We start from the raw sequence: 23994 nt of genomic DNA, 5'->3' as shown, positions 1-23994 counted from the left end.
CCAATCTAAACTTTTATATAAAAAATTAGTCATATCTACTTTAAATCCCCAGAATGCACATCTTCGCATCAGAAATTCTTATTAAACCACACCTGGAAGCTGAGCATAAAAATGGGTATAAGAAATCAACCATCAGCAGTCTAGCCTCAGTGAGACACGTCCACCAGTGCTGCCATTGTTCTTGGTCCCTGACCATAAATGCCCCTCGCTTAACTAATAAGAGTGTGCCTTTCTGAACTTCAAATTGTTCCCTAAGATTTTTTACATCAGAGTCTGTAGCAAAACATCATAACCTAGCTTCACTAACAAGTTTATTTTTCCAAATGCTTTCTAAGGGTGGTGGTCATTGCTGATGATCTATATCTCTGAGTTCTTCTCTAGGGTGCTGATTGAATCATTAATCTGCTCCAGCAGCAATGACTGAAAGAGATCAAGCACTATTACTGTGAATGTCAGAGATACTGCCCAGTTAGAGGCTGGAAGCCCCCTCAGAGTTTTCATACAATTCTCAGATTAAGAGGGGTGTGAGGGCAGCAAGCAGAGCAGAACTCCATAGCAGTGTGAAGTCCTTAGGACATGTGGTCCTCAGGGGTCATGCCTCAACTGTGGCTCACCCGTGTGTCTGTGCTAGCCAGTGGGCTGCATTCCATGAGTTCCAAAGCCATTTGTCATTCCCTCTGTATGGTCCTTGGCAGGAAAGAAGTCTGTTAATGAAAGTCCGACATTAATGTTTTACCCTTAGTTTAGGCCCTGGGTGGAGTCAAGTTGCCTCAAAATCTGAGCCATGATTCTGATGTATGATGTATGATTCTGGGTATGATGATGGGAAATCACACCCAGAGGGATATGCTTTCTTTTACTTTGTGTCTTCATGAAGAGAAGAGGGCTGAAGAAAAGCAAGCAAGACAAGAGAGGAATCCCAGAGAGGAAAAAGGGGGCTTTTTCTCCAGCGAGGTTCTGACAGTGCAATGTGAGGTGAAGCATCTCAAGACTTGACCCTGGAAGACAAAAGCTTGCTCTAATCGCCTAATGAAGTTCTTCAGTGGAAAGTCATGCTGCTGTCCTGTCCACCTGATGATCTGCCCTCTTTCTTTCAGAAATATGGATATAAGTTGTAGACAATATAATTTTTTTTCAAAGTAAGGGAAGGGGAAAAGTCCAAACCAAAAGTGGCCTCAGGCATTCTCAGTTTCAATATTTTGCTTTCATTGCCTAGGTCTACTTCAAAGAGGTTTTCTTCAAATATATCCCTAATATAATCCACTTAATGGATGAGCCTACTTTATAGAAAGCACAGTGCAATCTATTTGGGTTTATAGAAGAATAAACATAGTATTTTTCCCCTAAGTGATGTACACATAGTTCTGGGAATAGCTTATATAAGTCAGACACTATTGAGCAGCTCAACCATGCTGAATCATTTAGGAAGGTATACTCGAGTTTTGATGACTAAACTGTATATTGCCAATACGGGAACTTAGTTATCTCTTAGAGTATATATAACCCTAGAGTCCTAATAGGAAATAGAAGGCATATTTGAGATAAAAAATTATTAAAGGGATTAATTCTAGAAGGGCATCCAAGATTTAGAAAAGGCATAAAGGGGTGGTATTAAAAACTTGCAAGCTAGCAATAGTGTGAGCTGTTAGTAGCCTTGGCCTGAAGATGCACACAAAGGAAATATATCTGAACCTGCAGAAAAAGCAAGCACAAGACAGCAACAGTATTCCATGAAGGAAATGGTCTACTCTGGTGACCTTTGAACCCCAGGCTGTGCCGTAATTTTGAAACCAATAAGACATCAAGTATAGTGGACCACCACTGAAAGCTCATAGCATAGGGCCCAGGATCAGGCAGAGAGCATTCATGGAGCATGTAAGTTCCTGCTGGGCTCTCTGCTCACTGGCTGTCTTTCTGGCACCTCCTTTCAGTTACTGAGTGCCCACTGGCCACACTGGCCAGACTGGTTTTTTTTTTTGTTTTTGTTTTTGTTTTTTTTTTTTTTTTAAATTCTTGTCTGAGACACATGCAGTAAGTGGAGAAAAATGTAAGCAGCCTTTTCTTTGGGTCTCTAAGTGGCTCGCGTTAATTATTAAACTTGCTCTGTGGTCATTTGTGAATTTTCACTCTGGTGCATGTTTAGCCAGGACACAAGCGAGTTAGGTGAGTTCCAGTCCAACAGGAAGTGAGCTACCTGCATCTTAGCTAGCTAGCTAGCTGCAGGCTGGCCTGCCACCGAATAACGCGGCTTCATTTAAAAGGGAACGGTTTCTCTCATGTGAGGCACAAGGCTGACACAGCATCAGGTACTGTTTGATTCAGAAAAGACTTCCTTTTCTAGCGCTGCATCTCCCACTGTCATTGCAGTAAGCAAAAGGAAGTGGGAGTGGGAGGGAAGCATGGAAACTTGTCTTTTAGGCTCCCAGAGGAGGGGATGCTGAGAGAAGAGGGATGCGGGAGGGGCAGAAGAAAGAGAAAGCAGCCAGGAAGAGGACTAAACTCAATGCACAGTGCACGTCTCTGTGGCTGAAACATTCTCCTTAAAAGAAACTGGACACTGAGTTTATCACCAGGAACGATGAGTAGACTTGAATGAATCCCCACCCAGCAAAGAGACATTTATGGTTGAGATAACTGTTTTGTTTTGGAGAAAAAAAATAGGTATTTCTGAACTTCAAGTTTATTGGAGCTCATTGTGGGGTGCTTATTTCTGTTGTTCTAAGTGGGCTGTTATTATGCTTGTTCTAAGCATGGGGCCGGACATTAAGATGAAATATTATAAAATAGTATGCCCAGATTGGCCTGCATGCCTGGCAGAACATGCAAGCTGGACCGTGCCTTTGGGCTAGGTATGGAATCCTCTCTCCGTTGTGCTTTTGTAGGACATGCGCTTTTGAACGCTGGATGTTTGTAAATTGAATTCAATTACAAATAGACCGAAGGGTGTAGGAAATTTTGCAAGGCAGAAGGACACCTGGTAACACCAACACTCCTTTCAAATCTCAAAAGCCTCCACGCCTCCTCTTTGCTGGGGACTAAGGACAGACAGAAGGACTTTTTATTTTCCTGCCTTCCAGTACAATGTTCAGCATCTATTGGGTGTGTAATAAACCTTCCCAGTCCTGAACTCAATAGAAGTTATTATCTCTTTTGGGCCAGCTTAAACAGGACACACCTGTATGATAAATTCACTACAATTGGGCAGGCAGACATTGCTAGACATTCTTGTCCTGAAACTACTGGGGCGTTCTGAAACGGTTGTAACTGCTACCACATTGAGCGTTTTTTGTAGAAATTTACATTAATGTATATGTAATGACATGGGCTTATTCATTACGGTTTTCAAGCTTTCAGAGACCTTCAGAGCTAGAGTTTTAGGAATATTTGTCTAATCACTTCTGGTTGGTGTTAGAGAGGAACTCTCAGCCTTCATAGGGCCAGGCTATGTGAATTCTGTTTTCTTCAGCATGGAGAAAAAGCCATTTATTCTAGAGCTGTAAAATCAGATATGTGGTATTTAAAAATATATCAAAGAATTAAGTCTTTGAATACTATATCAGGCCCTTATATCATGACCTGTATGGAAATGGATAACTGGTCTCTGGACTGATTCAGAGTGATCTCTAGAGGCAAGGCCGGCATGACAGCACACAGATAGTATCTGGCTTCGGCTCCTAGGATGTGAACTGGAAATTTGAGAGAGACTACTGAGGAAAAATTTACTGGAGAACAAGGCCAGTAGCTGATAAAGTCATGGGAGATTAATGGCTGAGATAGAGATCGGCAAATGGAAGCCTTGCTTAATTGCTAATAAGAAATACAATGTGTCTATCATGTAGGATTCAAATCTGACCATCATAGGAAGGGAAGCTGGGGTATGAGAAAGCAACATGGAACCCTGGCTGGTTACCAGTGCCCAGATAACTAAAAGTTATTCTTAAGATTACCTTTTTTGCACAATGGTAAATTGGTTTAAACATGCATTAAATAGCTATTGAGACAAGATGAGTGAGCTGTGGTTTTCTATAATGTTTCTTGTATGCTGATTCTCTTCTGCGCCTAGGAAGATAGTAGGTGCCTCTAGAGGAGATAGTATTACATCATTTAATTATATATTTGTTTAATTGTTTTAAATGTAATTAAATCTTTCCTTTTCCCTTACTCTTTCCAGCCCAGTCCCTCCCACACAGCTTCTTATTAATTATTATTGTTACATATATATGTGGATAAATATGTAAATACAATATGATGAGGTCATCTGTTTTTAATTGCCAGTAGCTTTTCATCCAGGAGAGGGTCCCCATGTACTTTCCCTTATCCATGCTGGCATGTCAGCTTGTTGTCATTGGCCAGGGCTTTTTGAAGAGATTTCATAGGTGTGGCTTTCCTGTCATATCTAGATGATGCTATATTGTAGCAGACTTCCTGGTCCTCTGGCCCTTATAATCTTTCTGCCCCCTCTTTCTTTATGTTCTCAGAGACTTATGGGTAGGGGTTTTGTTGTAGATGTATCTATTTGGACTGGGCACCCTGAGGCAGCTCTTCTCTACATTTTCACCATTTGTGGCTTTCTGTAATGGCCTCCATGTGCCGTGTGTGTGTGTGTGTGTGTGTGTGTGTGTGTGTGTGCGTTGGAGGATAGGGGTGAGGGTGGGGTAGGGGGTAGGGAGTCTTTTTCAGTGAGTTAGAGCCATACTTGTTGGGCTAGCACTACATTTAAATAATCTCTTTAATTTTCTGTCTCAACATAACTCATTGATAGTACACAGGCAAAGCAGAATTTTTTCTACTTTATGTTTTATAAGGCACAAAAACTACATGGCGCTAATCAACCCTAAAAAATGCTTCTAATATCTGAGGAATCTCAATAGAGCTGAACTAACTGGACATGATGCTTGCCTGGCTGGTCTCTCTGCTGAGTATGGAAGTACTACTGTTAGCAAGTAAGTATAAAGTGTATGAACAGAGTGCAGATCAGACCACTAGGTTACCTTGACAACTATTATTAGTAAAGGAAATATTATCTTGCTTTTATACTGTAGACATATGCAAGTTTTACTTGCTCACTTAAAATGTGAGTGAAGCCATCATTTTAGAAAGAAGTATTGAAGTATCTGCTCTCTGATCTAAAATAATAATTGGTTTTCCTGCTAAATTGTTATAAATAGATATGTCAACTTTTAATGGCCAGTAGGGGTTACTGTTACAATTCAAATATTTCAAAAATTTTAATAACTTTTTCTATAATCTTTGTTTTGGGGCTAGTAGATATAATTCTTACTAGATTTCATTGTTCTATCTTTCCTAAGGGATTGTGTCTTGGTGACTAATGGCTGCTTGTATTACAATTACACTTTTCCTCTAATCATGCTTCGGGCTTCTCCGAGTTTAGTAATCTGTATTTTCTTATGATACTTTTTGTCTTTTTCGAATGAAAGTATGTAATCATCTCTGGGGTCTGAGGACGGTATGATGTGGCTGACATGTTGATGTGAATGGGTTTCCATCAGTCTTAGGTGTGTAGTGAGCTACCTACATGGTTTCTATACATAATGCCCTGGGCTAGTTCACAGGCAATGCCTGGTTTACCCTTGGAATTTCTTGACATGGAAATGAAGCAGGTTTCTACAGATAACACATAACACTTTATTTGTTTATTATCATATGGAGGTACTGAGTAATTTTTGCTAGCCTCCTGGGAGTGGCTTTGCCTTGACCAAGACATATCTGGGAATATCTTCAAGATGTTATTAACCCAATGTAACCCAGTATTTAAAGTTCCTACTCGCTTTGTCTCCTAAAGGAAGTTCTACAGCACTCTCACTTTAGTCTGTCTATGATCATTCAAAGCAAAAATCATGATTGCCTTGGATGCATCTGGGGAGTGGTTCTGATTATGTACTCGGAAGAGCACAAAGCAGAAAACTCGAGGACAAGAAGAAGAAGAAGAAAGGAATCAGGCATATCTTAAGTTTTTCCTCGGGCTGGAGAGGTGGCTCAGTGGTTAAGAGCGCTGAGTGCTCTTCCAGAGGTCCTGAGTTCAATTCTCAGCAACCCCATGGTAGCTCACCACCATCTAATGGGGTCTGATGCCCTCTTCTGGTGTGTCTGAAGAGTGCAACAGCATACTCACATAAAATAAATTTAAAAAAAAGTTTTTATTAGATATTTTCTTCATTTACATTTCAAATGCTATCCCGAAAGTCCCCTATACCCTCCCCCACCCTGCTCCCCTACCCACCCACTCCCACTTCTTGGCCCTGGTGTTCCCCTGTACTGGAGGAAAAAAAGTTTTTCCTCTTCCCAAGAAGTAGGAATATATAATATAAGTCGTAACCTTTACATTTCAATGTGGTCGTCTGAATAAAGAGTGTAAAAGAGAAGAGAGGCATTGTATGTTCAAGCTTATCTTTGAGATTATTTCTAAGGGAAGCAGAAATTCAGGACTTTCCTGATGAACATTGGGATTCTGGATTGGTAAAATGAGAGCCATCCATTTTTCTTAAAGTAGGACTCTGAAGGTAAATTCTCTGGACCAATAATGCCTGAATAGAAGTGGACACTTTGAACCAGAAACTCTGGTCATAGGGCCCACTGATCCGTGCTTCATCTGCCCTCTGGATTGTATGTACACCCTAAAGTCTGCTTTAAAGTATTGGATGTGCTACTATATTGTACATCACCTTCACAACCAACGTGTTCTCTTATTGATAGAGCCTTACTCGAGTTTCCAGATTGAACCCGCAGAAGGTAGCCTTGCAGGAGGAACATGGATCACAGTTGTATTTGACGGTAGGTTTGGGCTTTTCTGAATTTGGGTGTTGAATTTATTGATGTAAAAATCCAAAGAATTATAAATTCTCGCTTCTTTGTTTAAGAACAGCTCAAAGAAGGGACTGAGCGGGATGAACAGAGACCCAACTCTGTCTTTGCAGATGCTAAGTAGTCAGTGTCACAGCAGAGGCCACTGTAGCATCAACATCCTCACGGTGGGATGCTTGGGAAGACGAAGTGACATGGAAGTGGACAGCACAGAAATACTACTCCCTCTTGGCGGTTGCCCTTACAAGTGATTCTGTTATGTAAACCATGCCTTACCATGCCCGTTTCCACCATAGCACAAATCAACTTGGAGGGATGAAACACTCTTTTCTAGGGAGTAGGCAGACATGAAGACAGAGAGAGAGAGAGAGAGAGAGAGAGAGAGAGAGAGAGAGAGAGAGAGAGAGAGAGAAAGACAGAGACAGAGACAGAGACAGAGAGACAGAGAGAGACAGAGAGAAAACATTTATAGGCTCATAGAACTTTTGTAAAACACTGTAATTGCCTTTGGAAATGAGGATTAATTTTATCCTCAGGCAAACGCAATATCTTACATTGCCCTCTTGTGGCCAATATTTGCATTGCCCTGCGCTGTGTTCTCAGCCTGAGATTTCTCTTTGTGTTTAGGTTTGAATAGGAGTATTCTTTACCCCAACAATGGCTCTCAGCTGCAGATAGACCTGGTGAGTGTGGCAATACCTACCTTGAGAATCCCCTGTGACGTCTCTCCGGTCTTCGTGGATTTGCCTGTGGTGACATGCCAGACCAGGTACACTTGCCCGAAGTATAAAACCTGGCAGGCCGAACAGGCTTTGCTTTGCTTAGGAGTTTTGGGTGGAATGCTAGACAACTCCTGCAGTGACTACAATTATCAGGTGTGACTGTAAAAACATTCTCTGTGGATACACTCATATGCTTAAAAAATTCTTTTCCTCTAATCTCTCTCGGAGGAGAAAACAGAAAAAAAGGTCTGGCTATGGCAAAAAAAGACAAATGAAAGAAAGCAAAAATTAACAGTATCACAAGCAAAAGCCACCACTCATCAATGGCCGTTTCGTCTGTAGAACTTTAAATTTTGTCTGCTTTACTTTAATTTCATTTTGGGGATCGTAATATAATATAATCACATTGCTTTTCCTCCCTCTGAACACTCTCGCAGACCTTCCCTTGCTCTCTTTCAAATTTATGCTCCTCTTTCCCATTAATGTTACACACATACACACACACACACACACACACACACACACACCCCTAAATATAACCTGCTCATGCTGTATAATGTTACTTGTACGTACGCACGTTTTCAGGGTTTGGCACTGGATAAGGAGATGGTGTGTTCTTTCCTGGAAGACCGTCTCTCCCACTCTTAGCTTTCTTCAGGTGCCTATAATTCTCTGTGTAGGGCTGAGGTCTCCTGGGCTCTCCCCCATTTGCTTTGACATGCTTATTGTCTTTCTTTGGCTCACATTTGGGTAGTCACATTGGTGAGGCTTGGTGAAACTTTATGGGTGTAGCGTCTGACATCACTAGGAGGCACAATCCCGTAGCAGACTCTGACCAGACGTCTGGCTCTTACAATCTTTCTTTACTTTCTTTTAAAAAATCTTTTAAAACATTTTTATTGGTCATTTTATTTATTTACATTTTAACTGTTATGCCCTTTCCTAGTTTCCCCTCCACAGTCCCCCTATTCCCTCCCCCTCTACCTGACTCTACGAGGGTGCTCCCCCCCACCCCCACCTACTCCTGCCTTTCTTCCATAGAATTCCACTCTACTGGGGCATTAAGCCTTAACAGGACCAAGGGCATCTCCTCCCATTGATGCCAGATAAGGCCATTCTCTGCTACATATGCGGCTGGAGCCATGAATCCCTCCATGTGTACTCCCTGGTTGGTAGTTTAGTCCTTTGGTGCTCTGGGGGGTCTGGTTGATTGATATTGTTGTTCTTCCTATGGGGTTGTAAGCCCATTCAGTTCCTTCAGTTCTTGCCCTAACTCTTCCATTGGGGTCCCCAAGCTCAGTCTGATAAAGATCTCAGCATGAGATAAATGAGCAATTAATAAATGGGAAGCATCATCATTTAACTTGTCACAAGGGAAACAATGCATACATTTTCACCTTTCTTATATTTGTGGTGCTGTGCAGTCAGGAACTAAACCTGATCAAAAGGAGGATGGATGTATATGGGGTGTGTGTGTGTGTGTGTGTCAGGGAATCTAACATGAGAAAGGAGGGTATTGAAGTCTTCCAGTATCACTGATATCTTAGCAGTTGTAGTATTTCTTTTATGAACATGGGCACTATTGTGTTCAGTGCATAATTATTTAGAGTTACAATATCCTCTTGGTGAATTTTTCCTTTGATAGGTGTATACTATTCTTTCCTATCTCTTTTAACTAGCTTTGGTTTGAAGACTACTTTGTCAAATATTACAGTGTCCACACCTTCTTGCTTCTCGAGTCTATTTGCTTAGATTATCATCTTCCATCTTTTTACTCTGAGGTGATGTCTATCTTTGACGGTAAGGTACATTTCTTGGATGCAGCAGAAAGGTGAATTCTATTTTCTAATCCAGTAGATTAGTCTGTGACCATACATACCGAGAGTTATCAGTGAGCAGCATTTATTGATTCCTGTTATTGTGTTGTTATATTGTAAGTTTCTTCCCATCATTTGAAATATTGTTCTGAGATTACTTATTCTTTGTGTTTTCTTGGGTGGAATTAACCGCTTCAGATGAAAAGTTTTCTTCTAATGACCTTGTAGGGCTGGCTTGAAAGTTTTGTTTTATTGTTTTGTGTTTTTCCTCTTCTGTCTTTTGTGATTGGTGGTTTTGCTGGGTATAGTAGTCTGGACTGGCATCTGTCCTCTCTAAGAGTTTATTGAACATATGTGCAGGCCCCTCTGGCTTTCAGTCTCCATTGGGAAGTCAGGTGTTATTCCAATGTTTCTGCCGCTAAGTCTTTCCCCCTGGTAGCTGTTAATATCTTTTCTCTATTCAATACATTTAGACATTTCTTTTCTGGTTCAGTCTATTCATTCTTGTTTTTGTTCTGTATGTTTCTTGTACCTTGATGTGTTCATCCTTCTTTAGTTTGGTTTTGTTTTATTTTGTTTAAAATTTTTCTATGTCTTTGATCTATGTTTCTTCTCTTTCCACTGTTATTACTTTTTTTTTTTATTTGTTTTTAGACAGGGTTTCTCTGTGTAGCCTTGGCTGTTGTGGAACTTACTCTGTAGACCAGGCTGGCCTCGAACTCCAAAATCTGCCTGCCTCTGCCTCCCAAGTGCTGGGATTAAAGGCATGCACCACCACTGTCTGCCTTATTTAGTATTTTTAAAAATTTATTTTATGTATATATTTATACATATACATATACTTATAAATCAATACTTATGTTTAATAAATAAATATTTATTAGATAAAATTTAGTGTTCTTATGATGTCCCAGACTTCCTTTGCTTCAAAGTTTTCCTTTTCCCCTTTCTTTCTTTCTTTCTTTCTTTCTTTCTTTCTTTCTTTCTTTCTTTCTTTCTTTCTTTCTTTCCTCCTTTCTCTTTCTTTCTTTCTTTCTTTTTTTTTTTTTTTTTTGATTTGACCTTCTGTTTGACTGAGGTATCCATTTTTTTCTGTCTTGCCTTCAGTGCCTGAGGTTCTCTTTTGCATGTCTTGGACTCTGTAGCTGAGATTTACCTCTGACGTTTTGTGACTTCTTAACTTTTTTGTTTCCAGGTTTGTTTCAGTTTGGGTTTTCCTTAGTGATTCTTTTTTTATTTTCACATCTTGAACTGTTTTCATTATTTCATCCCACAGCCTCTTTGTGTTTTCATAGACTTCCTTAAGAGATTTGTTTATATCCTCCTTAAGGTCGTTGAGTGTATTCACAATTTCTTAGTTGAAGTGCTTGTCTTATGCTTTTCAAGTCCTATGAGTCCTAATTATGAGAAGTAGGGCCTTTTAAATTAAGTTCAAAGGACTTAGAAGAAGATGAAGGAGAAGATGAAGACAAAGAAGAGGACGATGAAGATGAAGATGACAAAGAAGAGGAGGTGGTAGTAGTGGTAGCAGCAGTACAGTCTCTCTTGGTGAGGACTCAGCTTTAAAGTGCAGTTATAGTAAGCAGCAGATCTGGGTGGTGAATGGTGAGCTATAGAGATGTTTACTCAGCTCCACATTACAAATACAGGCAGGGAGTGTGAAGTGGTAAAGTGGGAACTCTTGGTTTTTTGTTCCTAAAGATCTCCATTTTCTGTCCCCAGGTCTCTTCCATCAGAAGCACATGCAGGGCCATACTCCCTGGAAATAGGCTCTGGGGAGCAAGTGCTAGGTGCTCCATGTCCTGGATCACTAGACAGCTGTACTTTCAAGGTGGGTTCTTAGGATAGAGGAATGTGTGTTTAACTGGTCAGATAGTATGCTGTTTTATCAGTGGCAAGTTATGAGTCAACCCATGTCTTCTTTAATAGGGAGGAAAAAATATGGAGAGAATGTTGCGATTTCTTTCTCTATGGGCTTACCTGTGAAAGATAAACACTGGGTCTTTGTATATTAGGCTTAGACAAGTGCCTTATGTATAGTGTAGAGGACAATGCTCCCAAAGCCATCTAGACCGCTTGCCACATTATCCAGGCAATGAATGGCAGAGTCAGGATTTGAACCCTCATGTGTCTGTAAGACTGCAGGAAACCTGAAGCTCATAGAGAAGCCACAGACATTGCTTTTATGGAAAAGTGGTATGTTTTCAGCAGATTCTGATTGTTTGGATACTGAAGGGGCATAAAGATTCCAGGTCCTAGAGGTGGGAGTCAATCTCCCTGCTTCATGGCACCTTCAGGGTTTCTATTCCTGCAGAAACATCAAGAGTGAGAAGGAAGTTGGGGAGAAAGGATTTATTTAGCTTATACTTTCACTTGCTGTTTATCACCAAAAGAAGTCAGGACTGGAACTCAAGCAGGTCAGGAAGCAGGAGCTGAGGCAGAGGCCATGGAGGGATGTTCCTTACTGACTTGCTTCCCCTGGCTTGCTCAGCTTGCTTCTTTATAGAACCCAGGACTACCATCCCAGGGATGGCACCACTAACAATGGGCCCTCCCACCCTTGATCACTAATTGAGAAAATGCCTTACAACTGGATCTCATGCAGGCCTTTCCTCAAGGGAGGCTTCTTTCTCTATGATAATTCCAGCTTGTGTCAAGTTGACACACACAAAACCAGCCAGTACAGCACCTTTCGCTGCCCTTTCTGACACTTGTCTGGAAGCATGTTTGTTACTGGAATTCTCCTGGAAATCTCCTTGATCAGATGGATCAAGAAGGAAAGATGGCAAGACTGAAAACAGTTTCCTTGAGGCCAATGTCTGGTCTTATTTCATTTAGACCCTTAACACTTAGACTAGGCTTACTTTTATGTTTGGTTCAGCCTAAGATTCATTTAGTTTTAGAGTAAAATGAACTGTAAAAGAGAAATCCTTTCAACCAAGCTCTCATGAAGCATGGTGCTCCAGCCATGATCTTGGTAGAAAAGACCTCTGAGAACTATAGAGCATAGAGCTGTCTCATTAACTAGGGCTGTTTTAGAATTAAGACAGGACCACCCTAACCTCAACTCGAATACCATTATATAGGCACCGACTTTTTGAAATTGGTAATTTGTCATCTAATCACAAGTAACAATTTGACCTTCAGCCCAAAAGAATATCATTGCCTGAAATTTTGTTTCTGTATGTAGGTAGCAGAAGGAAGCGACAAATTCTTTCTTGTTAAGAGCCATATCACAGCTCTACTCTGGCTCGGGGATCATCATAGATAGAAAATGTCTGAGCATCCCTGACTCACCAAGCTCCCTTCACCCCAGGGTGTAAGTTTCCAACTTAGTATAAAAATCAGTGAGGACAGAGGTTGGGGGGCCCACTTTCTGCAATTGCACATTAAAGGAAACAAGTCCATGAATGGCTCCACTAACTTAGTGAGTTGATGAACCATCACCAGGGGATGCAGTTAATGAGAGGCATTCGAGTAAAAGAAAATGCAGCGGGCCTTTCTGCTCTGTGACTGGGACTAAGGGAACCATGGGTATTAAAAATTAATTCCATCTTGCCAGCCCACTCCAAAGAGCCTGCTGCGGGCACTGACAAGTCTGAAGAACTCACAGAAGGTTTATCAAGCAGCTGGCGGCTGTGACATTAACATTCTAATCCGCTGTTTTATGCCACCCTCTCTGGCCCACCTACCTTCCCATCTTGCTATTGCTAACCCCACAGGGGTCAAGGACCAGCATGTAGGAGCCCTGCTTTGGAAGCTCATTAATTTCTCACTATTTTGTCTCTAGCCTGATGGGTGACCAGAGGCCTGATTCTCTTAGAAAAAGTACCATTTTATGTTATATGAACTCTGAAAAAAAAAAAAAACACCCACAAGTGAAGACTTTCATTATGGGTTAACCCTGAGTATATCCCAGCACTCTTTGAGGTGTGTGTGTGTGTGTGTGTGTGAAGCAATAAATAAATCTATATATCCCCACTAGCTTCTCTAAGAGTGGCAGATGGCACACTAGAGCTTATATTTCAAGTTGGAAACCTAGAGGTATGCTTCATTATTTGCTTTGAAGTTGATTGCTCCATCTGCCTCAGTTTTTAATGAGTATGAGAGAGGGCAATAACCAAGTCTCTAAGAGTCCAATGGAAGTCACTTTGGTAGGAAGGGCCTCCCCGTGGGAGATGAAAAGCAGATTATAGTCATTGGGTTGGAGGCCAGAGCTGGGACTGAATGTTTGGTATCATGTGTGGAATTGCATTAATCTTTATCTTCTGTGGAGATCACAGCCTGCTCTTAATCTATGAAGCCATAGTAGTTGAATCTGGACTCCCTCCCCCCAGCTGTGCATATTTTCTGTGAACTAGTTTCTAACCCTTTCCTGGAGGGAATGAGGAAAATGGCCTTGATGTCAGACAGTACTGCTGTGTACATCAATACTTAAACTCCACAACCCAACAGGCCACCATCAGCTTGGCTAAACAGCCCATTCATTCTGAATGCCTGATTAGGGCTGTTGATTAACCATGGTTATTTTCTGGTAATAGTCTCCCTGGGAATTTGAACTCCTGGGGAGCTGGATGTAGCTCAAACTAAACAGTTTGCTGTAGTTTGTTTTGTAAAAGGGAAGCAACATCCTAGATTGTTTAGAGATAAAGCCGACTAAGCACCTAGTGAGACCAGAAGTGACTAAGTTTTCTCCTGGGTTAGACATTAACTCCTGGATCAAATCTTGGCCAGTTCAGCCCATTTTGTATGCATCTCCATTTCCTCACATAGTCTGATATGATTATCCAATGGAGTAATACTCTACCCTTAGCCTAACTGAGATGCTTGTCAGTGAGATGGGCTTTCTGAATCATCTTGTTCTCTCTTTGCTTCTCATTAGTATACCAGTTGTCTTAGTTAGAGTTTTACTGCTGTGAACAAACACTATGATCAAGCCAACTCTTATAAGGACAACATTTAATTGGAGGCTGGCTCACAGGTTCAGAGGTTCAGTCTATTATCATCAAAGTGGGGATATGGCAGCATCCTGGAAGACATGGTGCAGGAGGAGCTGAGAGTTCTACATCTTCATCTGGAAGCTGCAGGCAGAATAATGACTTCCAGGCAGCTAGGATGGGGGTCTTTAAGCTCACACCCACAGTGCCACACCTACCCCAATAAGGCCACACCTACTTCAACAGGGCCACATCTCCAAATAGTGCCACTTCTTGGGCCAAACATGATACTAGTCAACCAAGAATGGGTTATTAGATGTATAGACAAGAATTCAAATGTCTCCAACATTTCAGGCTCGACAGAGGAAAGCAAGTGCACTGGCAGTAGGCAATGTTTCTTCTTTGTGAAGCCTGAAGCTAACTTGTGTTGTGTTTTAAGAAGGCCACAGTGCTGCCCTGTGAGAGGCCAAACAAGCAGCTGATTGAGACAGACACAAATACGTACACACAATCAATGGACTGAAGTCAGGGACCCCTGTGGTTGAATTAGGAAAATACTGGAAGAAGCTGAGGAGGAGGGCAGCAGTCTCAACTGACCTGGACTCTCCAGATCTCTCAGACCCTGAGCCACCAACCAGGCAGCGTACACCAGCTGATATGAGGCCCCTGACACACATGCAGCAGAGGACTGCCTGATCTGGCCTCAGTGAGAGAAGATGCACTTAACCCTTGAGAGACTTGAGATCCCAGGAAGTGGGGAGATATGGTGGGGTGGGGTGGTGTGTGAGAGGGGTTGGGACATGCTCTTGGAGACAGGAGGAGGAATGGAATGAAGAACTGTGGGAGGGCAAATCAGGAGGGGGATTAAAAAAAAAAAAGAAGGGCCGTAGTAGGTTGTTTTCTGGTTCTGTAAGTAGGATTCAGCATGTTCCCTCTTTGGCCATCAATGGTGTCCACTGTGTGTGTGTGTGTGTGTGTGTGTGAACATAAGGAGAGTATTATGTTTCTCTCCATCTTTCACTTCTATCTTGTTTGAGTCAGGGTCTCTTTGTTGTTTGTCCAGGAACTTTCAGAGATTCTCACATCTACATTTTCCATTTCATTGTAGGAACACTGGGATGACAACACATATATCTGATTTTATATGGGTTGTGGGGATTAAAATAACCCACGTCCTCATGCTTGCATGGCAAGTGCTTTACTTACTGAGCCATGGTCATAGCCATGACCTCCTTCTGGAAAAACAGTATTTCTTCCCATTTTCTGGAACGTTTTCTCACAAAGTAGTCACCTTCTGTTTTTTTTTTTTTTCCAACTGTACTCATGTATATCCAACTTCTTATTTTATACAGTTGCAAGTTGACAAAAATTTAAACTATAATCCTTCCATCATTGTACTGGCTGGTTTTGTGTGTCAACTTGACACAGGCTGAAGTTATCACAGAGAAAGGAGTGTCAGTTGGGGAAATGCCTCCAAGAGATCCAGCTGTAAGGCATTTTCTCAATTAGTGATCAAGGATGGGAGGGCCCCTTGTGGGTGGGACCATCTCTGGGCTGGTAGTCTTGGTTCTATGAGAGAGCAGGCTGAGCAAGCCAGGGGAAGCAAGCCAGTAAGGAATATCCCTCCATGGCCTCTGCATCAGCTCCTGCTTCCTGACCTGCTTGAGTTCCAGTCCTGCATCCTTTGGTGATGAATAGCAGTATGGAAGTGTAAGCCGAATAAACCCTTTCCTCCCCAACTTGCTTCTTGGTCATGATGTTTGTGCAGGAATAGAAACCCTGACTAAGACAATTTTTTTTGTAGTATCTGTGCATCTTATTTTGCTAACAGTTTTTAAAATGAAATTATTAAAGGTCAAACTCTTAATATTTAAAGAGAATTATCATTTTTCAAGATCTGTGTTTACATGATTCATAATGTTCCAGAGCCATTTTTTGAAATTACTATTATTTTACTCTGATTTATGGTGGACCTTTTTTTCCCTTATTTCAATTTTTGTTAGGTATTTTCTTCATTTACATTTCAAATGCTATCCCAAAAGTCCCCTATACCCTCCCCCCACCATGCTCCCCTATCCATCCACTCCCACTTCTTGGCCCTGGTGTTCCCCTGTACTGAGGCATATAAAGTTTTCAAGACCAAGGGGCCTCTCTTCCCAATGATGGCCGACTAGGCCATCTTCTGCTACATATGCAGCTAGAGACACGAGCTCTGGGGGTACTCGTTAGTTCATATTGTTGTTCCACCTATAGGGTTGCAGACCCCTTCAGCTCCTTGGGTACTTTCTCTAGCTCCTCCATTTGGGGCCCTGTGCTCCATCCAATAGATGACTGTGAGCCTCCACTTCTATATTTGCCAGACACTGGCATAGCCTCACAAGAGACAGCTATATCAGGGTCCTTTCAGCAAAATCTTGCTAGTATATGCAATGGTGTCTGTGTTTGGTGGCTGAGTATGGGATGGATCCCAGGTTGCAGCAGTCTCTGTATGGTCCATCTGTTCATCCCAGCACCAAACTTTGTCTCTATAACTCCTTCGATGGGTGTTTTGTTCTCAATTCTAAAAAGGGGCAAAGTATCCATACTTTGGTCCTCGTTCAGCTTGAGTTTCATGTGTTTTGCAAATTGTATCTTGGGTATTCTAAGTTTCTGGGATAATATCCACTTATCAGTGAGTGCATATCAAGTGACTTCTTTTGTGATTGGGTTACCTCATTCAGAATGATATCCTCCAGATCCATCCATTTGCCTAGGAAGTTCATAAATTCATTGTTTTTAATAGCTGAGTAGTACTCCATTGTGTACATGTACCACATTTTCTGTATCCATTCCTGTGTTGAGGGAAATCTGGGTTATTTTCAGCTTCTGACTATTATAAATAAGGCTGCTGCTCTTCCGGCCGGATCAGCACCGGGATAGCTAGAGCGCAGGGTCGGCTGACACCCGCCAGCTACCCACGACCCCCGCCACAGGATTTTGAGACTGCTGGTGAGTGGAACACAGCTTCTGCTCCAGTCCAATCATGCGGGACCTGAGACTGCATTAGTTAGGGAAGCAGAAAACCGGCCTGAGTAGGGCCACAGGCCTCTTCCGGCTGGACCAGCACCGGGGTAGCTAGAGCACAGGGTCGGCTGACACCCGCCAGCTACCCACGACCCCCTCCACAGGATTTTGAGACTGCTGGTGAGTGGAACACAGCTTCTGCTCCAATCTTTAAACAGTGACAACGACAACAACTAACCCCAGAGATTACCAGATGGGGAAAGGTAAACGTAATAATCTTACTAACAGAAACCAAGACCACTCACCATCATCAGAACCCAGCACTCCCACTTCGCCCAGTCCAGGGCACCCCAACACACCGGAAAAGCTAGACACGGATCTAAAAGCATATCTCATGATGATGGTAGAGGACTTCAAGAAGGACTTTAATAACACACTTAAAGAAATACAAAGGAACACTGGTAAACAGGTAGAAGACAGTAAAGAGGAAGCACAAAAATCCCTTAAAGAATTGCAGGAGAACACTGCTAAAGAGTTACAAATGCTTAAAGAAAAACAGGATAACATAATCAAACAGGTAGAAGTCCTCAATGAAAAACAGGAAAACACATCCAAACAGATGATGGAAATGAACAAAACCATACTAGACCTAAAAAGGGAAGTAGACACAATAAAGAAAACCCAAAATGAGGCAACACTGGAGATAGAAACCCTAGGAAAGAAATCTGGAACCATAGATACGAGCATCAGCAACAGAATACAAGAGATGGAAGAGAGAATCTCAGGTGCAGAAGATTCCATAGAGAACATCGGCACAACAATCAAGGAAAATGTAAAATGCAAAAAGATCCTAACTCAAAACATCCAAGAAATACAGTACACAATGAGAAGACCAAACCTCCGGATAATAGGAGTGGATGAGAATGAAGATTTTCAACTCAAAGGACCAGCAAACATCTTCAACAAAATTATAGAAGAAAACTTCCCAAATCTAAAGAAAAAGATGCCCATGAACATACAAGAAGCCTACAGAACTCCAAATAGACTGGACCAGAAAAGAAATACCTCCCGACACATAATAATCAGAACAACAAATGCTCTAAATAAAGATAGAATACTAAAAGCAGTAAGAGAAAAAGGCCAAGTAACATATAAAGGCAAGCCTATCAGAATTACACCAGATTTCTCACCAGAGACTATGAAAGCCAGAAGATCCTGGACGGATGTTATACAGACACTAAAAGAACACAAATTCCAGCCCAGGCTACTATACCCAGCCAAACTCTCAATTAACATAGATGGAGAAACCAAAGTATTCCAGGACAAAACCAAATTCACACATTATCTCTCCACGAATCCAGCCCTTCAAAGGATAATAACAGAAAAAAACCAATACAAGGACAGGAACCACGCCCTAGAAACAACAAGAAGGTAATCCCTCAACAAACCTAAAAGAAGACAGCCACAAGAACAGAATGCCAACTTTAACAACAAAAATAACAGGAAACAACAATTCCTTTTCCTTAATATCTCTTAATATCAATGGACTCAACTCCCCGATAAAAAGACATAGACTAACAAACTGGCTACACAAACAAGACCCAACATTTTGCTGCTTACAGGAAACTCATCTCAGAGAAAAAGATAGACACTACCTCAGAATGAAAGGCTGGAAAACAATTTTCCAAGCAAATGGTATGAAGAAACAAGCTGGAGTAGCCATTCTAATATCTGATAAGATTGACTTCCAACCCAAAGTCATTAAAAAAGACAGGGAGGGACACTTCATACTCATCAAAGGTAAAATCCTCCAAGAGGAACTATCAATCCTGAATATCTATGCTCCAAATACAAAGGCAGCCACATTCATTAAAGAAACTTTAGTAAAGCTCAAAGCACACATTGCACCTCATACAATAATAGTGGGAGACTTCAACACACCACTTTCACCAATGGACAGATCATGGAAACAGAAACTAAACAGGGACACAGTGAAACTAACAGAAATTATGAATCAAATGGATCTGGCAGATATCTACAGAACATTCTATCCTAAAACAAAAGGATATACCTTCTTCTCAGCACCTCATGGAACCTTCTCCAAAACTGACCACATAATTGGTCACAAAACAGGCCTCAACAGATACAAAAATATTGAAATTGTCCCATGCATCCTATCAGATCACCATGGACTAAGGCTGATCTTCAATAACAAAATAAATAATAGAAAGCCAACCTTCACGTGGAAACTGAACAACACTCTTCTCAATGATACCTTGGTCAAGGAAGGAATAAAGAAAGAAATTAAGGACTTTTTAAGAGTTCAATGAAAATGAAGAGACAACATACCCAAACTTATGGGACGCAATGAAAGCATTTCTAAGAGGAAAACTCATAGCTCTGAGTGCCTCCAAAAGGAAACTAGAGAGAGCACACATTAGCAGCTTGACAACATACCTAAAAGCACTAGAACAAAAGGAAGCAAATTCACCCAAGAGGAGTAGACGGCAGGAAATAATCAAACTCAGGGGCGAAATCAATCAAGTGGAAACAAGAAGAACTATTCAAAGAATCAACCAATCAAGGAGCTGGTTCTTTGAGAAAATCAACAAGATAGATAAACCCTTAGCCAGACTCACTAGAGGGCACAGGGAAAGCATCTTAATTAACAAAATCAGAAATGAAAAAGGAGACATAACAACAGATCCTGAAGACATCCAAAACACCATCAGATTCTTCTACCAAAGGCTATACTCAACAAAACTGGAGAACCTGGATGAAATGGAGAAGTTCCTAGACAGATACTAGGTACCAAAGTTGAATCAAGATCAGGTTAATGATCTAAACAGCCCTATATCCCCCCAAGAAATAGAAGCAGTCATTAATAGTCTCCCAACAAAAAAAAGCCCAGGACCAGATGGGTTTAGTGCAGTGTTCTATCAGACCTTCAAAGAAGATCTAATCCCAGTTCTTCACAAACTATTCCACAAAATAGAAACAGAAGGTACTCTACCCAACTCATTCTATGAAGCCACAATTACTCTGATACCTAAACCACAAAAAGACCCAACAAAGATAGAAAACTTCAGACCAATATCCCTTATGAATATTGATGCAAAAATCCTCAATAAAGTTCTTGCTAACCGAATCCAAGAACACATCAAAATAATCATCCATCCTGACCAAGTAGGTTTCATCCCAGGGATGCAGGGATGGTTCAATATACGGAAATCCATCAACGTAATCCAGTATATAAACAAACTCAAAGACAAAAACCACATGGTCATCTCGTTAGATGTGGAAAAAGCATTTGACAAGATCCAACACCCATTCATGATAAAAGTCTTGGAAAGATCAGGAATTCAAGGCCCATACCTAAACATGATAAAAGCAATCTACAGCAAAGCAGTAGCCAACATCAAAGTAAATGGTGAGAAGCTTGAAGCAATCCCTCTAAAATCAGGGACTAGACAAGGCTGTCCACTTTCTCCATACCTATTCAACATTGTACTTGAAGTCCTAGCCAGAGCAATTCGACAACAAAAGGAGATCAAAGGGATACAAATTGGAAAAGATGAAGTCAAAATATCACTTTTTGCAGATGATATGATAGTATATATAAGTGACCCTAAAAAATTCCACCAGAGAACTCCTAAACCTGATAAACAGCTTCGGTGAAGTAGCTGGATATAAAATTAACTCAAACAAATCAATGGCCTTTCTCTAAACAAAGAATAAACAGGCTGAGAAAGAAATTAGGGAAACAACACCCTTCTCAATGGTCATAAATAATATAAAATATCTTGGTGTGACTCTAACTAAGGAAGTGAAAGATCTGTATAATAAAAACTTCAAGTCTCTGAAGAAAGAAATTCTAGAAGATCTCAGAAGATGGAAAGATCTCCCATGCTCATGGATTGGCAGGATCAACATTGTAAAAATGGCTATCTTGCCAAAAGCAATCTACAGATTCAATGCAATCCCCATTAAAATTCCAACTCAATTCTTCAACGAATTAGAAAGTGCAATCTGCAAATTCATCTGGAATAACAAAAACCTAGGATAGCAAAAACTCTTCTCAAGGATAAAAGAACCTTTGGTGGAATCACCATGCCGGACCTAAAGGTCTACTACAGAGCAATTGTGATAAAAACTGCATGGTACTGGTATAGTGACAGACAAATAGACCAATGGAATAGAATTGAAGACCCAGAAATGAACCCACACACCTACGGTCACTTGATCTTCGACAAGGGAGCTAAAAACATCCAGTGGAAGAAAGACAGCATTTTCAACAAATGGTGCTGGCACAACTGGTTGTTAACATGTAGAAGAATGCGAATCGATCCATTCCTATCTCCTTGTACTAAGATCAAGTCTAAGTGGATCAAGGAACTTCACATAAAACCAGAGACACTGAAACTTATAGAGGAGAAAGTGGGGAAAAGCCTTGAAGATATGGGCACAGGGGAAAAATTCCTGAATAGAACAGTAATGGCTTGTGCTGTAAGATCGAGAATTGACAAGTGGGACCTCATGAAACTGCAAAGCTTCTGCAAGGCTAAAGACACCATCAATAAGACAAAAAATCCACCAACAGATTGGGAAAGGATCTTCACCTATCCTAAATCAGATAAGGGACTAATATCCAATATATATAAAGAACTCAAGAAGGTGGACTCCAGAAAGTCAAATAACCCCATTAAAAAATGGGGCTCAGAACTGAACAAAGAATTCTCACCTGAGGAATACCGAATGGCAGAGAAGCACCTGAAAAAATGTTCAACATCCTTAATCATCAGGGAAATGCAAATCAAAACAACCCTGAGATTCCACCTCACACCAGTCAGAATGGCTAAGATCAAAAATTCAGGTGACAGCAGATGCTGGCGAGGATGTGGACAAAGAGGAACACTCCTCCATTGTTGGTGGGATTGCAAGCTTGTACAACCACTCTGGAAATCAGTATGGCAGTTCCTCAGAAAATTGGGCATAGTACTACCGGAGGATCCAGCAATACCTCTCCTGGGCATATATCCAGAAGATGTCCCAACCGGTAAAAAGGACACATGCTCCACTATGTTCATAGCAGCCCTATTTATAATAGCCAGAAGCTGGAAAGAACCCAGATGTCCCTCAACAGAGGAATGGATACAGAAATTATGGTACATTTATACAATGGAGTACTACTCAGCTATTAAAAAGAATGAATTTATGAAATTCCTAGCCAAATGGATGGACCTGGAGGGCATCATCTTGAGTGAAGTAACACAATCACAAAAGAACTCACACAATATGTATTCACTGATAAGTGGATATTAGCCCAAAACTTAGGATACCCAAGATATAAGATACAATTTGCTAAACGCATGAAACTCAAGAAGAATGAAGACCAAAGTGTGGACACTGTGTACCTTCTTAGAATTGGGAACAAAACACCCAGGGAAGGAGTTACAGAGACAAAGTTCGTAGCTGTGATGAAAGAATGGACCATTTAGAGACTGCCGTATCCAGGGATCCATCCCATAATCAGCTTCTAAACGCTGACACCATTGCATACACTAGCAAGATTTTGCTGAAAGGACCCAAATATAGCTGTCTCTTGTGAGACGATGCCGGGGCCTAGCAAACACAGGAGTGGATGTTCACAGTCAGCTATTGGATGTATCACAGGGCTCCCAATGGAGAAGCTAGAGAAAATACCCAAGGAGCTAAAGGGATCTGCAACCCTATTGATGGAACAACATGATGTACTAACCAGAACCCCGGAGCTCTTGTCTCTAGCTGCATATGTATTGAAAGATGGCCTAGTCGGCCATCACTGGAAAGAGAGGCCCATTGGACTTGCAAACTTTATATGCCCCAATATAGGGGAATGCCAGGGCCAAAAGAATCAGAATGGGTGGGTAGGGAAGTGGGGGGAGCTATGGGGGACTTTTGGGATAGCATTGGAAATGTAACTGAGGAAAATATGTAATAAAAATATTAAAAACAATAAAAAAAAATAAGGCTGCTATGAACATAGTAGAGCATGTGTTCTTATTATCAGTTGGAACATCTTCTGGATATATGCCCAGGAGAGGTATTGCTGGATCCTCTGGTAGTACTATGTCAAATTTTCTGAGGAACTGTCAGATTAATTTCCAGAGTGGTTGTACAAGCTTGCAATCTCACCAACAATGGAGGAGTGTTCCTTTTTATCCACATCCTTGCCAGCATCTGATGTCACCTGAAATTTTGATCTTAGCCATTTTGACTGGTGTGAGGTGGAATCTCAGGGTTATTTTGATTTGCATTTCCCTGATGATTAAGGATGTTGAACATCTTTTCAGGTGCTTCTCAGCCTTCCGTTATTCCTCAGTTGAGAATTCTTTGTTTAACTCTGTGTCCCATTTTTTAATGGAGTTATTTGATTTTCTGGAGTCCATTTTCTTGAGTGCTTTATATATATTGGATATTAGTCTCCTATCTGATTTAGGATTGGTAAAGATTCTTTCCCAATCTGTTGGTGGTCTTTTTGTCTTATTGACAGCGTCTTTTGCCTTACAGAAGCTTTGCAATTTTATGAGGTCCCATTTGTCAATTCTCGGTCTTACTGCACAAGCCATTGCTATTATCTTCAGGGATTTTCCCCCTGTGCCCATATCTTCAAAGCTTTTCCCCACTTTCTCCTCTATAAATTTCAGTGTCTCT

General features: G+C 41.1%; 1 protein-coding gene across 3 annotated transcripts in view; it reads left to right on the top strand.

Moving 5' to 3' along the window:
• The first annotated feature begins 2150 nt into the window (after positions 1-2150).
• Positions 2151-23994, top strand: part of Pkhd1 (PKHD1 ciliary IPT domain containing fibrocystin/polyductin) — a 544477-nt gene continuing 522633 nt past the window's right edge. For all 3 annotated transcript variants that reach the window (XM_029477026.2, XM_021159032.3, XM_085835877.1), the window contains exons 1-5: positions 2151-2306; positions 4806-4943; positions 6715-6792; positions 7450-7591; positions 11084-11192. In XM_029477026.2, coding sequence (XP_029332886.1) covers positions 4889-4943; positions 6715-6792; positions 7450-7591; positions 11084-11192 — 384 coding nt within the window. In that variant the 5' untranslated portion in view covers positions 2151-2306; positions 4806-4888. The remainder of the gene's footprint in view (positions 2307-4805; positions 4944-6714; positions 6793-7449; positions 7592-11083; positions 11193-23994) is intronic.

Source organism: Mus caroli, unplaced genomic scaffold (assembly GCF_978045245.1).
Source record: "Mus caroli unplaced genomic scaffold, Mus_caroli_1 scaffold_1, whole genome shotgun sequence".
Taxonomy (NCBI): domain Eukaryota; kingdom Metazoa; phylum Chordata; class Mammalia; order Rodentia; family Muridae; genus Mus; species Mus caroli.
Note: the sequence above shows the minus strand (reverse complement) of the source record. Positions and strands in the feature narration are given on the sequence as shown.